The sequence below is a fragment of the Garra rufa genome, chromosome 15, assembly GCF_049309525.1.
Source record: "Garra rufa chromosome 15, GarRuf1.0, whole genome shotgun sequence".
Classification (NCBI taxonomy): domain Eukaryota; kingdom Metazoa; phylum Chordata; class Actinopteri; order Cypriniformes; family Cyprinidae; genus Garra; species Garra rufa.
The window spans coordinates 14618459-14635880 of NC_133375.1; the positions used below are offsets into that span (position 1 = coordinate 14618459).

The following is a 17422-nucleotide window of genomic DNA, read 5'->3' on the forward strand; positions in this document are numbered from 1 at the left end:
CATGTGGCTCACTCGTAATCTTGTCCCATGGTTTTGATGGACTGCATGATCTGAGGGACTTCGTAGTCCACCACGCTCTGCAGCATGCCGTCTCCAACTCCATCTCGGTACACAATTATCCGAGAGGGCAGAGAGTTGTTGTACTTCAGATAGGCCTTCAAGGCAGCTAAAAAGACAAGCATCTTCAGTAAAGAGGGCTGCAGAAAACACTTTTTTTATGCCACTCATTTAGCATCACCCTAGTTCCCTCAAAAAATGTTCCAATGGCTTTTGGGTTCTTGCAGAAAATAGGTTCAAAAGTATTTAATTGCTTACAAATTAACACTACTTTTATGTATTCTAAAGCCTTAAAATAGCCAGAAGTAATATGTCGAAATATAAATTAAAACCTTTTTTCATTAAAATGTTAAAATGGTTTGCAATGAGGTTGTAAAAGCACACTAGTGAGTAGGGCTGGGCGATTAATCGAAAAATAATCGAAATCGACATTCAGAACCTATAATCGTTAAAATTTTTCCAGGAAGATTATTTCAATTACTTTCCCTTTAAAAAACACTAGCGCTCCGTTCCGTTATTCCGCCGACATGTCGATGGAGAGCTTAAACAGTATTTATACAGTAAAAAGTATTTACAGGATATACAAGAGTAATTTTATTTAGAGGCCATACTGCTTATTTTCTACTTTTAATATGGAAAACATTGAAAATTATTTATTTTGTTTCCAATAGTGCAAGTTATTTATTTTCACTAATTTAAGAAAAATGTGACTTTTCGTTTTAAGCAATGCTTGCTTTAATTTCAGTTGTTCAACACTGATGTTCAATTAATAATCATAGATCGTAGATAGTGTGTTTCCTTCAATTATTTTAAAATCAAGTAATGCACCCTTCATCCAAAAATCTCTCGCTTGTAATATGTGAACATATTTACCGTACAAAACTTGTCAGTGAACTATGAGGGCAAAAAATAAATATTATATAAATATAATTAAATATAATTTTATTAATAAATAAAATAATCGTTCATTAATCGTAATCGGGTTAAAATGTTCAATTAATCGAGATTTTGATTCTAAGCCAAATTGCCCAGCCCTACTAGTGAGTCAATTAGTTTTCCCTGTTCAGAGTCATGTTTAGTTAAATCAAGGCAAACTTTTTAGGAAAAATTTGAAGTAAAAAGGTGATTGATGACATTGACTAAAATATAAAAAAGCATTTTACACCTTGCAATGACCCTTTCAGTGCATCAATGATCTCCTGACCACGGTTTTGCAAGACACACTTTGAGAACCACCTGAAAAAGTAACAAAAGCAACATTATACAATTATTTCCAACTAGGGGTGTGACGATATCTCGTGGCACGAGATCTCGCGATATTCCGATGTGTCCCGCGATATCTGACTGGTCTCGCGAGAACGTGATGATATCATGGCAAAACATTTTGCAGTGTTTACATTAGAGCTGCACGACTACTCCTTAAAATATCACGATCTCTATTCAAACACCCATGCGATCTTATTCATGAATGACAACAATTCAGCGGTGTCTATTACAACTGTTGCACGCGCTCCACTGACGACGTGAAAGTTATTGAAGACATTCAAATCTGCATTCTTACTGCTGTGGTTTCAGAAAGCAACACAAACAGTCTTTTTAACCACATAATTATCATTATTTCTTTGTTACAGACATTTAAATAACATAAGTACTGGGATAATAGCTTATAGTTTGGTATAAACACTTATTGTCTACACTAGTGATCAAAACGAAAGTATCTTCTAACACGTATGTAGAGTAACGCTTGTCCTCGTCCGCCAGGAGGTGGCGACAACTGCACGTTTAAAAAAAAAAGTATTTGTCATTGAATTATACATTCAAGAGATTCCAACAGTGAAACTAGTCTTTATTAATTAACACACTGGCTCCTTCATTTTTAAAAAATTGTTCAAATATAGACTTAAGCAATGAATATTCTGTCAGAACTACTAGTAAATTACGTCATTTTGTTTAGATTTCCATTCCTTTTTTTCTCTTCTTCAGAGTGGAGATCTCCAGTTTATAAAAGAAAATTGTTTTTCAATTCATCCAGAATCATGCAGCATTGGTTTACATATTTATATAATATAATCCATTAAAATAGAAGTTTAATTTCATAAAGTACAGGTTCATATCAAAATGCACCTACATTTTTGTTGAATAAAATACAATTTTCCCCTATATATTTCATCACTGAGGATTTCTTTAAAAAAAGTTTAAAAATCTCGTCTCGTTCTCCTGAACCCAATCTCGTGTCTCGTCTCGTGAGATAAGTGTCTCGTCACACCCCATTTCCAAACAAAATCTGAGTGTCTACAGTGTCGTTTATTAACTGTATCTGTAGTATTATTCATGATAATAGCAGTGAAATCATTGAACAAAGACGTTATTTTTATTTTCTTCATGTAAAAAAGTACTCTTGGCGCTTTATAAAATTAAGGCTGAATCACATGGACTATTTTATCGATGACCTTGCTACCTTTCTTGGCCTTGAATGTGATAGTTGAGTTGCAGTCTATGCAGTGTTCATCAAAAGTATCTTAATTTGTGTTCCAAAGATGAATGAAGGTCTTACAAGGGTAAGTAATTGTGACAGAATTTTTTGGGTGAACTATGCCTTTAATTGTATCTGGTTAAACAGTGCCATTTTCTAATTATTATATTACCTGGACATGCCCTGGTTCAGACTGGCCACCAGTGCTCCGATGGATCTCTTTCCAGCAGCAGTATCATGGTAACAGTCTATGCCTACGATCATCAGCTGCCGGAGCTGAAAAACAAAGATTTATTGTGGAATCTGACACTCTGCACAAGCCAAGAGATCAGCTACAATTTGAGTCTTACTGGGATTTCTACACTCCACAGCTCTCCTCCCATTTTGCAGTTCATCTGCAAAGCAATCTTGGTGGCCACAGTCATAAGCGCTTGAGGTTTGCTGATGGTGCGAGACACCACACACTGACTAGGAGTGGGGCAGTCCACACACAGGTATTTCTTCACACAGTCGTACTTGTCCTTTCGATTGGTGGGGAGAATCACCACCACCTATGAAAGGCAAAAAAGAAGTTTGAAACAAAAGCTCTGGATATGCAAATCAAACATTGTGTGTTTACCAGACTCACCATTTGTGTTTCACGTGCTACATTTTGTTGCAGGGCTCTCAGGAGAGATTCCTGACGATCCTCATACTCAATCCTGCTTGGTCAGGATTAATTATTAACACAAAAATGAAAAACAACATTTTTAATGTTCAAAATTTCACTCAACTCACATGACGGCCCTCTGCATGCGGATACCCAAGGGCCCAGACACTTTGTTAAGAGTCTGAAGCAGAGATTGAGCAACCTCTGCATTTCGCCGTGTGTAGAACATCAGCCAGTTGTCCAGAGACATGCAGCTAATAAGAGGGAGACCTCTCATCTCTTTAGTCCAGTCTGCTGTCCATGGGTTATACTCATACTAAGAGATGAAAACACAAGAATAATCAAACTTGTTGCATTACAAATGTCTGCTGGGATGTGAAGTCACCTCTTACCGCTCTGCCTCCCTGGATGATCCTCTCCGAGGGCAGAACTCTTCCATTCAGACTCAGCAGTCGATTCTCAAAGCTCAGACCCCAAGTAGTCAGTTCATTCTGCACATCTGCATTTCTGAAAGGAAGTAAACCATATGTGAGAGTTGATAAGATATGTTAATACCAAATTTAAACAATACATCAATAGGGCTGGTGCAGAATCTGTACCTGTTGATGTTGGAGATTAAGCGGTTAATTCGGCTCTCTCTCTGTTCAGGACTCAGCCTTGTATGTGAGGCAAGATCCTTCATGATGTTGAAATCAGCCCGCATCTTATCTGTCAGACCTTCACAAGAAACAAATGCATGCACGTCAGAGAGCTGTTTGCAATTTAAGACTAGAAAAACAAAACAAGAACTCATTTTACTCCATAATTGTGTATTAGTTCTATTAGCTTAAAGATTAGTTCACTCCTGAATTGAAATTGCCTGATCATTTACTCACTCCTATGTCATCCAAAATGGTTATGTGTTTCTTTCTTCAGTCGAAAAGAAATTTAGGTTTTTAACCTAAAACCTTCCTGGATTTTTCTCCATATAGTGGACTTCTATGGGGATCAGTTGGTTGAAGGTACTTATTCCATGGAATGTCTGGATACTGGATTCTGATTGGCTGGCAGGTGTGCAGTAAAACCGTTTAATGCACAGGTAGTTCCAAGTCAGTTTAATCACCGTTCTATATTAATGCGCTGCTTTAATTGATGCACGCAAAAGCACAGAGAGAGAGAGAGAGAGAGAGAGAGAGAGAGAGAGAGAGAGAGAGAGAGAGAGAGAGAGAGAGAGAGAGAGAGAGAGAGAGAGAGAGAGAGAGAGGTCGGAGATCGCATTGTGCTGCGCACATACATAAACTTCTTGTTAGCGTTTGCCTGCGATCCTTATTAAAATATCCTAGATACTAGATCGCTACATTATATTCCTCAGCAACGGGGTGGTGCTGTTTTTGAATGAATTGTTGTTTGTAGAGAGAGACGCACAGCATGCAGGTACGCACGCACATTCACACACACACACACACACGCAACTGTCATCTCTATTGCCTTCACACTCTCTCTTGGTCGATCGATAATCTACTGAAACAAATGCTATTTTTCATTCAAATAAATGTGATCTTACCGGACTATTTAATCTCTGTGTCTGATTTGAAGCGGGCAGAATGCTAGAGCTGCGTGTCATAACTGACGAAAATAACCGTCTTTTTTATCCATTCAGTCAAATTTTGCGCTGCAAATATCAATCCTAGTTTTAATTTGTCTATAACCATGGAATAAGCGGGATAATCAACGGCTTGCTGTGCGTTAAAGGATTTAAAATGCACTTCGCGGAGGCTTATTAGCCTCCACGTCGTGCATTTAAAATCCTTTAACACACGGCAAACCGTTGATTATCCCTTACAAATTGCAGTTTCAATGCAGCTTCAAAAGGCTCTACGTCACAACCTTTCCAACATGATTATGTAATACAGGGGTCACCACACTCGGTCTTGGAGGTGCGGTGTCCTACAGAGTTTAGCTCCAACCCTAATCAAACACACCTGAACCAGCTAATCAAGGTCTTAATATGTATTCTTGAAACTTCCAGGCAGGTGCAGGGCTCGAAATTAACTTTTTTTTACTTGGTAGCACTGGTGCTCCCAACTTCAAAAAGTTAGGAGCACCAAAAAACTTTTAGGAGCACCTAATTTCTAGTAATGCGCCGATCTTGATTCTTCCTGGTCTATTCTGATTGCAGATGTTTTACAAGCAAATGGGCTTTTTTATATATTTATTTTATGCCGTAAGCAAGGGACAAGAATGAATGAAAATATGAGTACATGAACAAGATGTTTGTTTTCTCTATTATAGGTACAGCCATTTAAATTAGAGGCAACCACTGCATTTTTAAACAATCTACAGTATAAACAACAAAAAATAAACTACACTTCTTTCTTAGTCGTGTAGACAATAAATACAGGCATGATCAAAGTAGGCCACTCTTTCAATATTCAAAGTGCAAATAGAGACCCAATTTTTCAAGCATGATACAGAGCTATAGACACTACACAACTTATTATAGCCCACATACTAATTACAGCCTAGATATTTTATGTAGCCTAATTTGCGCGCATTGGGGAGTCGTTCTCTAAACGTGGGGTATTAAAATTGCCTTTGAATGCGCATGCACGTTTTACTTTTGGTTTCGTTTTAACGATCGTGCGAAACTCTCGACGGCGCGGAGCATGCATCTACAATACAAGAAATTACTTTAACAAAACCATTTGAAAGTGGGAGGACACCAACGGGATTTTGAAAAGTGTGTCCTGAGTGGAAATTACGCCCCTGAGTGAGTGGAACTCTGCCGCTGAGTTATCATTTGATGTGGTTGTATGCCGCGTTGTACATTATATTGAGACGGAGGCGGCAGAATTGTATCTGACAGTATGTACGCTGTTGCACAAAATATATAAGATTTCTTCAAAAGCAGATTGTGGAGACCTTTTAATTGTCCACAATCAAAAGAGAGAATGGCGAACATGTCACTGTATCAGCTCACAGCAGTCTGTGCAGTAGTTAGGCTAGCGTTTTTGTAAAGAAATTAAACCAAGTCACAACACAACAATTTCTCGCACTCGCACAAATGCTCCCAAATATAATTTGAGGTCGCGCAGATTAAATTTTGGGAGCATATGCGACCAAAACGTTCGCAATTTCGAGCCCTGAGGTGTGTTGAGGCAAGTTGCAGGACTCTGCAGGACACCGGCCCTCCAGGATTAAGTGGTGACCCATGTAATGCGTGAATTCAGGCTAGTGCAAGAAGAGCATTTGTGATTAAAAAGTATATAAACTTTTAATTCCTTTAAAAAAAATAACATATGGTTTCGCGTCATATGACCCTTATTCCTTGTCTGGGATTGTGCAAAGCACTTTGAAGCTGCACTGAAACGGCAATTTGGACCTTGCTGATCCCCATCTAAGTCTACTATATGGACAAAAATCCTGGAATGTTTTCTTTAAAATCTAAATTTCTTTTTGACTGCAGAAAGAAAGCCATGGACATCTTGGATGGCATAAAAGTGAGTAAATTATCAGGAAATTTTAATTCAGAACTGAATTAATCATTTAGCCCTCATCTATATGCTAGTGTATTTCTAGAGGCTGCGAAAAAATTATATATACCACTGGCTATCAACTAGCAAATCATGAGTCTTTGGTCTTAGATCCCATACTGATTAGGTACCAAAATTAAACAGGGAACAAACTCAAAAATCCATCACATGAAAGAAAACCACTCTTCAAACCATATTATCACGTCTTTAGAAAGGACTTACCTGTGAGGTAGCAGAACTCTGGAACAAGCATGGCAGGTCCCGGTGGAGGCCGACCTGATGGTCCGAGTCTCTTCACGTGACTAACCAGAAGAACCTGGTTGCCATCTGTTATGTCCAGACCATATTGCTGGAGAGGAAGCAAATAAATTGTGTGACAATAAATTTCTGCAACTAGTTTTGCTAAATAATTTCCTGTATCAAGCTACCGTTTTGAAGTAGTTCTTGAACGAGATCTCTGTATCTCCCTTCTTAAACGTGTTGTTGGGGGTGTGATCCCAGGCAATGTCATCAATCCTGTACGTCTTGTTATTGTATCTATAAACGATAATTTGTTACACATAGTTACTTACAACTTTACAATTCTTAATTGTTGGGGTCAGTAAGTTTTTTTTTTTTTTTAACTAAAACTTTCATTCAGAAAGGACACAATGAACTAATTAAAAGTAACAATACAAGACATTAATAATGTTACAAATTACTTTTTAAAATAAATTTAAATAAAATGCTGTTGTATTTAAATAAAAGCTGTTTCTTTTGAACTTTCTATTCACCAAATAACCTTTAAAAAATTGATCATGGTTTCCAAAAAAATATTAAGCAGCACAACTGTTTTCAAAATTGATAAATGTTTCTTGAGCAGCAAATCAGCATATTAGAATGATTTCTGAAGGATCATGTGACACTGAAGACTGGAGTAATGGCTGCTAAAAAATTCAGCTTTGCCATCACAGACTTATATTACATTTTAAAATACATTAAAAACTAAAAGCTTTATATGGTAATAATATTTCAGAATGATACTATTTTACTGTAATATTGTAATAACACAAATACAAGCGAGTACAAAAGACCTTTCACAAACAATTCTTATAAAACCCCAAAACTTTCAGACAGCAGTGTGTGTAAATGTGTGCTTTTTTTACTTGGTCAGGATGATCAGGCCCACAAGCTCCTTGGTGCAGGCTTCAGGGAAGCGCTGGTCTCCACACTGCTGCCTCAGATTGTACATGAAGTCAAGGACCGTCTCGCTGCGCAGAACCTTGTGGCTCACATCGGTGCACAGCATGATGCTTGACTCGTACTGAAGGATGGTGGTCACGAATCCAGGCCAAATTGTCAGTCTGCAAACAGATTTAGACAGAGTGCAATGTTCAACCATTCTCCAACACGAGATAAATGCCACACAACATATTTGTTTCAAAACCTGTGCTGCGGGATGTTGAATGGATCATCAGGATTGTAGTAATGACGTCCGATCTGCTGCATATTCAGTATCCTCAGAATTCTACACCACAAAATAAACAGGAATGAAAGTTATCTACCTCACAAATAACAACACTATTTTAAAGAGAATGCCATCTGTGATTACCTCCTGAACATGATGTTGTAGAACTGTAAGCATACAGGAGAGGATGGCGGGAGCTCGTTGGTCAGTGTAACAGTGATTTCAACCTTCTCTCCATTTCTGGTCTCACTGCACAGGACAGTCTCCTACAGATAAAGCATTTTATCACTGACATCCAAATTCTCATTGAGAGCCAGTGAGATTATGAGCACTTTGATGATCTTAAAACTTACAGCATTATGCAGTTTGTTAGGAAGGAAGAGAATGGCTCCATCAAAAGTGTGTGCTTTGCCCAGAGTCTCCTCGTGCTGGAAAAGCAAAGCCGAGCGCAAGCGTCGGGACTCCATAGGCGGCTTGAAGTCCACATGGTATTGGTACAATGCCCACAGAGGCCGTGAAAGCAGACGCATGAAATTGGCCCTCAGCTCAATGGCAGTGCCTGAAACACCTGTGCTTCCAGAAAGAGTATCAAATCTAGTAACACTACATACAGTTGAAGTCAAAACTTTACATAAACCTTGCAGAATCTGCAAAATGTTCGTTATTTTACCAAAATAAGAGGGATCATACAAAATGCATGTTATTTTTTTTAATTTAGTACTGACCTGAATAAGATATTTCACATAAAGGACACTTGCATATAGTCCACAAGAGAAAATAAGTTTTATAATAAATAATAATTTATAAAAAATATAATTTATAAAAATGGCCCTGCTCCAAAATTCACACATGCTTGATTTTTAATATTGCGTTGTTACTTGAATGATCCGCATCTGTGTTTCTTTTGTTTAGTGACAGTTGTTCATGAGTCCCTTGTTTGTCCCAGTTTTCCAGCTTGTTTTGTGTGATTAAACCCTTTTCAACAATGACTGTATGATTTTGAGATACATCTTTTCACACTGAGGACAACTGAGGAACTCATCTGCAACTATTACAAAAGGTTCAAACACTCGCCGATGCAGTGTTTCCCACACATAGACGAATCTGTGGCGGTGCGCCACAGATTAAATTCCGACTGCCACAGATTCAACACCGACCAAAAAAAAAAAAAAATCAATACTGACCGTCACATATTGCGTTTCGTTATTCTTTTGTACGCTATTTAAAACACGCAGCAAATTCGTTCAACTGCATTTCCTTTCCATTCTCTCTTCATCTCTCTGTCACTCACGTGTCTCTCCCTCAAACGCACACACGCACACAGCCTCTCCCCTCCGTACACACCACATCTGTCTGTGGAGAGAAGACGGCTGGCGAAAGGTTGGTATCTCGTGAACACTTTTAACACACAATCACAGATTAAAAAGTGCTATAAAATATTTTATATTCTGAATACAATAGTTTCAGTGTGTTGATGTTACTGTAAGTCCCGACCCTTAGCAAACGCGATTGCGCCTTCTTTAGAAAGTTAACTAGTCGCAAGTTTGCGGTAAAATGTAGGCTATCCTAGTTGGGTTGTCGAGGTCAAAACACTATATGTAGCAGCTGTGAATCAAATAAACGTATTATAAATTATGTTGTTTCTTTACTCTTACACTGAATGTTTGCTGCTTCAATCCAGATGAGTATTGAAAAGTATTTTCCGCGACTGAAAAAGGCACGTGTTGAGGATGAGGACCATCCTGAACCGGAGGTATCAGTCTGAAACAGAGCTTAGTCCGACCAGTGTAATTAGTTATGTTGTTGTTTACAATATTTTCAGGCTTCAACTAGTGCTGCTCAAGCAGAAAGACAAGGTCAGGGAGAGAAAGAAATAGATTTGTTAGGCATTGAAGAAAGAGTAGGAGAGCCCCCCCCCCCGGGCTGACCACCACACATTTCCTTCTAACCTGTGGGAAACACTGCGATGCTTCAGAATGAAAAAACGAGGCATTAAAAGCTAGGGGTGTAAACTTTTGAACAGAAGCTACAGACGATATATGTTTCCCAGAAGACAAATAGGTTAAAAATTACCATGTTCTTCAAATTCCAAAAGTTTTCACCCCCAGATCTTAATGCATCAGTGGAGCATTTTAACCTTCTGTAATAGTTGCATATGATTCCCTCAGTTGTCCTCATGGTACAACAATGGATCTCAAAATCATACATTGTTGCAAAGTGTTCAAATACACAGAAAATACTAAAAAACCAAATAATTTGTGAGACCTGAAGGATTTTTCTGGAGAACAAACAAGGGACTCATGAACAACTATCAGGAAACAAACAAACAAACAAACAAACACAGCTATGGATCATTCAGGTAACAACACAGTATTAAAGAAAGCATATGTAAATTTTGAACAGGTTAAGTTTTACTATTATACAGGGTATTATTAACTATTATTTTACCTTGTGGACTATATGTAAACATCTTTTATCTTATTCAGGTCAGTACCAAATAAAAATAACATGAAACACTGAAACAAGAGTTGTGGGAAACGTACACTACCGATCAAACATTTGGCGTCAGAAAACTTGAAAGGTGTTTGAAAGAAGGCTCACAAATCAAGTCTTGCTCAAAACTATGGTTTTACCCGTTTTGGACTCTTTCACATGTTCCATTAGCTGGCGAGTGTGGACACCAGAATCATGAAAATCCCTTCTGCGTCCACCTCTTTCCCCAATCTTTACCTGCTGAAAGCCTGCAGAAATCTGCAGCATCGCTTCAGGGAAAAAATAAGCACAAGAGTGAGAAATGGAATGAAAGAATATCATAGTATACAGGTAACAGTTTTCCCACTTGCCGCCCCAATGCACTTACCTTCTTCCGACATGGCTCCAGGAGCAGGTTTCTGTCTCCCTCTCCCCACCAGCTGTCCTTCAGATGAAGGAGCCATAACAGGCTTTGCAGCTTCTGGTGGTACAGATGGTTGCTGCAGAGAAAACAGAAAAATATTAAGTCTATTACAATAAAGTTTTATCATATTCCTCTAATATGAAGAAAAACTCACCGCGCCAGGAGCAGCAGGCTCCTGACCGCGACCTCTGCCTCTTGATCTTGCTCTGGCACGTCCTGTCATATTGTTGCTTCTTCTGAGATGCTTCTTTTTGTCAATTCAAAGAGCTGTCCACAAGTTAAGATTACAACATACAGAATCTTATTTAATAATTTTTTTTGCAGCAATTCTTTCATTTTTCATAGATTTTTTTTTCTTCTGTGGTACACAAAAAGCTGCCATACTCTTTTACTGAGTGAAAGATTGATTCAGTGAATGTGTGTTGATCATATTTATTGAAAGTTAAACAAATTTTAAAGGACACCAGAGTGGGGAAATTATGACTTTTTGTGGAAACTATGATTATGAAATTATTTCATGGCCAACTGAGAGTTAACAGCTTCACTTGCTACGAACAACGAGCTAATGTATGTACAATGTATTTGAGATGTTGAATCTGAAGTTATATGGAGTCGTCAAACATGCCTGATCCATGCTCTTCACATGTATGGCGCGGAACGGCCACGTGAGGTTTTTAAAAGTATAATGCCTTAATAATTCTGTTTATATTTAAAACCTTTAATACAATAAAATGTGTTTTTTTAACAGAACCGTTTTCTTTCTGTATTAAAAAGGGCACTTTCATCATCAACTGTTTAACTTTAGAGTTTTCTGACAAGTTTGCACTTGACACGTGCAAAGGGATTAGGCCTACAAAATACATTAAGATCTAATAATTTACCGCAAATGCCATATATTGTTACGGTGCGACATTTTTAAAACAATATTAAACCATATTAACTTATTACAGTATTAAATATGAAACTTGTTAATTGTGTCCCTATTATTACTAACTTACGTTAACGATTCACACGTGATTGGCGCGCCAGGCCCTGGTTCCGTTTTAAGATATAACTTTCTAAGTTTAAAGGTTTACTCGAATGGTTCGAAATGTATACATACATTAATGTCTTAAATACTTAAGGAAAGCATCTTGTCATCGTTTACATAATATAGTTAAACTGATACAGTTAATGACTTAATTGCTCAACAATAACGACAATATGACAATTTAATGATTTATGACAATATTTCCACTGTTTATAACATACGAAACGACTTAACAATTATCAGAAACAATCAAATGAGTAATTATATTTGCATAATGTCGATGAGACATCGACAAACAACTCTTACCCGTTCTTCGAGAAGCGCCAAATGAAGTTCAATTAATTCCAGACAGCTCGTTAACCCGATTTCATTTGTATCCCTCCGCTGCTTAATACATTCATCATCTTATTTATTTCATATATTGCAGAATAACTCAAGCTTTACAGCCTTTTCAGGTCGTAAATACCTATTTTCAATTAAAAAGCTCGCTGAAAATGGAATGGAAAAGGTTGTTGAGGAAAACTATTTTATTTGGAAGGATACGAAACTACCTGTTACGGAGGTCACCTGGTCCTGTGGACTGTGGTTTTTAATGATGACTCATGTTATAGTGATTGACGTTCAGCACAAGATGGCGCTCAAATACACAAAACACAACCAATTATTCCAGTCAACACACAGGGAAAAATACGTTTGAAGTTAGATATAAGATCATATTTTATTTCCTGAGATGTCCTTAAATATATTTGTGTGGTTCAGTAAGAAGTGAAAAAAAATGTAATTAATGGTTTACTTTAGGCGAATTTAATGTATTATTATTTACTGATCAATAAACAGAGCACAGTAAATCGCCATTGAACTACAGCTGTAACATTCACGTGCCTCAGAATGTCCCTTTTGGTGAAAAAGCATAACCAAAAACCAAAAACTACTTTTATCCCATAGAATAACTACTTGCAATGTTCTTTTGCTATAAATTATTTACTGTAATTAAGGGAAGCTTAAGAGGTGTCACACTTATTATAATGTGGGACATTCGTTTAGTATAATACACTGCTCTCTGTTCCTCATCAAGACTGTGAAAGTTATATCTGACAGGCAAATACTGCAAGATATAAGCAGCTTTTCATTCTCCTGCGGTGCTAACGTCTGTGTGCATCATCCATCATTTGTTTTGATCAGAAAATGTACAAGAATATGCTTTGACACAAATACTGGATGGATATTTTTCCTCATTTCTGTCCCAGCATGCAGGGACAGATCTGGCATTTATCAAGCAACACATCTTGTTTTGCTGTATTTACTTGAAGCTGCTTTGTGAGATGTAAGAGACTCATGATTAATAAATGTAGGTGACATAACTGCACATTTGGACCTGATTAATGTTTCTGGATGCAAAAATATGTTCCATGATAGTGTCCAACGCTGCTTCTATGCTCTCTCGTTTATTTTTTTGTTTGCTTTTTACAGTAAAGGACCGTTCACACCAAGGTTGATAACTATAACGATAATGACAGAGAGACATCATTGCAATCACTTTTTGTAATGGAACTGATGAATGATAAAAACACTGATAGCCAATCAGAATGCACACAACTTCAAAGACCTTGAGCATTTAAAGCGGTGGACGACAAAACAACAACACACTTTTAATCAAAAGAATGATATTGTACATTGTTTTGGACACTGATATATTTATAATCTTTATAGCTATCGTTCTTGGTGTGAACAGGCCTTAAGAGTCTATCCCAGCATTCCTAGAATGTTAGGAATTGGTTCTTTTAACCAGTTCAGAATGATAGCACTGAAGAAAAACAAAAGAAACCAACAAATATTTAATAATTTATTAAAACTCTTTTAATTAAGTTTCACTTTCACCTGATAAATGCTTTTTTCATGCTCAAGTGCTTTACTGAATCTCAACCGCTGCTTTCTCTTCATAATGGTGTCCATCTGTAGCCCTCTATTTACCAGATTGGGCTGTTCTCTTTTTTTGCCGCTCACAGACTTTGATGAAAGATTAATGATTCAAATGTTAAGGATTCTGCAGCATAGCCTCTCTCTCTCTTTCTCTCTCTCCCTCGCTACTGTTTCCAGAGAAGCCTCACCCTCCTCTATCTGTTTCAGACTCGCACCCTCATCTTTTTGACTGGGAACTTGGCACCTTGAAGGGCATTTTGGATGCAGATCTACGGTTGACTTTCATGTCAAGATCTAAGAATGATTAGCGATTCAGTCCGGTGAGATTCAGTCAAACAGCAGAATTTCCCATCACTATTTACCTACAACAACAACAACAACAAGGAAGATTAATGTCACAGAGTGAGTACACAAACGTGCACACTGGACAAAGTCACATTGATATAGTTCCTTTATTGAAGGCTTTTTGGAATTCTTTGGTGACATTGTGCAAAGTACACAAAAGTTGGTAAAAAAAAGTAGTTTTATGCTAATAGATGTGAAAAAAGACAGCTTTGATCTCTTGTAATGATTTCTCTTTCATTTGATTTAAGAGAGAAGACTGCTGACATTTGTTCCTTGGCTTTCCTTGGCCCCCCAAAAAAGTATCTTGAAAGTGTGAAGTTAATGCATCTATTTCCTGAAACAGAAGAACATTATTATTATGTTATTATGTTAACATATTAACATAATAAGGATATTAATCTATATATTAATTAGACATAGATTTAGCAAGTGTGTAAAAAGGGTCACAATACTTTGATTTAAAAACGTAGCATAGTGCACTATATATATATCTCACTTACCTTAAAATGTTCAAAACACAGCAAAGGCGAGAAGTTAAAGAGGAGTGAAAATAAAAGAGCTAAGAAGAAAAGCACAGAAGAGAGTGTGCGAGCAGCGGTAGGTGTACAGTAAAGGTGCCCCCCTGCCTGGTGGGCTGATGAATGCCCCCCAGGCCCCAAACCTGTCCAAGAGTGAGATAGAGAAAGACACAGGAATGCTGGATTGAAGTTGTCCCACCAAAGTGCAAATGAAGCCAGGTGATTTATCTAAAGCTATGACTATGTCAGTTATGGAAATTAGCGGACATCTTGCCTGAAACACTGTGGCAGAAACCTTGCAGCATCTACAAAATGTTAATTATTTTACCAAAATAAGAGGGATCATACAAAATGCATGTTATTTTTTATTTAGTACTGACCTGAATAAGATATTTCACATAAAATATGTTTACATACAGTCCACAAGAGAAAATAATAGTTGAATTAAAAAAAAATTACCCTGTTCGGAAGTTTATATAGGCTTGATTCTTACTATTTTGTTACCTGAATGATCCACAGCTGTGTTTGTTTTTTTGTTTTGTTTTTTACTGATAGTTGTTCATGAGTTCCTTGTTTGTCCTTCAGAAAAAATCCTTCATTTTTGTCTATTTGAACCCTTTCCAGCAATGACTGTATGATTTTGAGATCCATCTTTTCACACTGAGGGACTTATATGCAACTATTACAGAAAGTTCAAACGCTCACTGATGCTTCAGAAGGAAACACGATGCATTAAGAGCCGAAGGTGAAAACTTTTTTTAATTTAAAGATCAGGGTAAATTTAACTTATTTTGGCCTCTGGGAAACATGTAAGTATCTTCTGTAGCTTCTGAAGGGCAGTACTAAATGAAAAATAGCATGCACTTTGTATCATTCCTCTTATTTTAGTAAAATAATGAACATTTTGCAGATTCTGCAAGGTGTATGTAAACTTATTAATAAGAAAAATGTACATATCATCAGTCTGTTCAAAAGTTTACACCCCCGGCTCTTAATGCATTTTTGCTTCTGGAGCATCAGTGAGTGTTTGAACCTTCTGTAATAGTTGCATATGAGTCCCTCAGGGGTCATTTTTATGAATTCAAATATTATTTTCTCTTTGTCCTTGTGGACTATATGTAAACTTCTATGTGAAATACCTATTTCAGGTCAGTACTAAATAAAACAAAACATGCACTTTTTATCATCCCTCTTATTTTGGTAAAATAATTAACATTTCGCAGATTCTGCAAGGTGTATGTAAACTTTTGACCTCAACTGTAAATATTAGATGGCAAACATAAAATAGGAAATGTTGCTTTGACAGCTCACTGAAAAAAGTTGAAACACTCAAATTACTGGAAATAAATAAGTAACTGGTAATAAATAAAAATGAAAGAAAATAGTATATTTAAAACAATAATAATGAATAAAACTCAACGTAAAATAAACTGAAAATATAAAAGCTAATTCAGACGCCATTGGTTATTTGTGTTCTATATCCCTAAATATATAGTCAGAGGTTACATATAAAATTGTTTAAGCTATTATGGAAGCTATACTTGCAGTCTAAAAACACACACATAGTTGTGCTGTAATTGGTTTCATAATTAATATTGCCACTAGCCTGGGTTTCCCCATGCTGCCTTGCGCGCAGCGCAATTTTATTCACGCTGCTAGGAAACCATGGACCAAATTTTCACCTCAGATAGGGAACCAATCACAGAACGGGGAGGGAGCAGCAAGACGATGACGCCTTCTATGCGACTCACCGAAGCAGTTTGTTTATAAATATGGATCCAGCATGGCAGAAGACGCGAAGTTATCTTTCGATGCAGCCTTAGATAGTTACACACAAGGCCGTTTCTCAATACCAAGTACGCAAAGTTCGGACTTGGATGTTTGACTTGGGAGTACGAACTCCCGAGGACGTGAGGATGCAAGTCCTGCAATTCTGCAAATGGAACAGCAGTGTACTTGATAACGTCAGTCAGCTCGCCTTTTCTACTCCGGTTATCTTCACTGCTTCACTGTATGTATTTACAATAAGACGAAATATGATATCAACCACCTCTGCCTCTTTTCGTTTTCATTTAAACATATTAATAGCTGCAAAAACGCAGTGCAGGGAATGTACAACATTACAGTGAAACGAAATATTTTATATCAAACAGCATTGCCTCTTTTTCGTTTCATTTAACGTTAAACATTAATAGCGACAAAAATGTGGTTCATGCAACGCATTACAAAACAATAGGCTCGTTTGAGATGCGCCTAGCCTCGCCTGAAATGTAGGCGAGAGTAGGCGGCTGCAGTGAAAGGAGGAGTGAAATAAGCGCGGATATCGCGCTATTCACACTCATGTGCTGTGGTGCTGATAAACATGATATAATTTAAGCTCTGTTGCTTTTAAATGAAAATAAATATGATATAAGACACTCAAAGTGCTTACTATTTAATTCCATACGAAAGGCGTATTTATCATCCATTTTTTACTTTAATACAAACCTGTATTTTAGATTTTTATAGTAATATGACAACAATCACAAATCACACACAGAGATCGCACTGTCATAGTGTTTGGGAATATTCATGC

General features: G+C 37.2%; 1 protein-coding gene across 2 annotated transcripts in view; it reads right to left on the minus strand.

Annotated features, from left to right (window-relative positions):
* piwil1 (piwi-like RNA-mediated gene silencing 1) overlaps positions 1 to 11257 on the minus strand; it is a 12458-nt gene extending 1201 nt beyond the window's left edge. The window contains exons 1-17 of one of the 2 annotated variants that reach the window (XM_073819119.1): positions 11189 to 11257; positions 10999 to 11110; positions 10772 to 10900; positions 8492 to 8706; positions 8283 to 8404; positions 8118 to 8198; positions 7837 to 8034; positions 7120 to 7228; positions 6914 to 7040; positions 3779 to 3896; positions 3572 to 3686; positions 3308 to 3495; positions 3159 to 3231; positions 2881 to 3081; positions 2703 to 2806; positions 1223 to 1293; positions 13 to 166 (exon numbers count right to left, since the gene is read on the minus strand). In XM_073819119.1, the coding sequence (XP_073675220.1) occupies positions 13 to 166; positions 1223 to 1293; positions 2703 to 2806; positions 2881 to 3081; positions 3159 to 3231; positions 3308 to 3495; positions 3572 to 3686; positions 3779 to 3896; positions 6914 to 7040; positions 7120 to 7228; positions 7837 to 8034; positions 8118 to 8198; positions 8283 to 8404; positions 8492 to 8706; positions 10772 to 10900; positions 10999 to 11110; positions 11189 to 11257 (2186 nt within the window). Of the gene's footprint in view, positions 1 to 12; positions 167 to 1222; positions 1294 to 2702; positions 2807 to 2880; positions 3082 to 3158; positions 3232 to 3307; positions 3496 to 3571; positions 3687 to 3778; positions 3897 to 6913; positions 7041 to 7119; positions 7229 to 7836; positions 8035 to 8117; positions 8199 to 8282; positions 8405 to 8491; positions 8707 to 10771; positions 10901 to 10998; positions 11111 to 11184 lie in introns of both variants that reach the window. The other variant, XM_073819120.1, reaches the window with a different exon arrangement.
* Positions 11258 to 17422: the final 6165 nt, after the last annotated feature.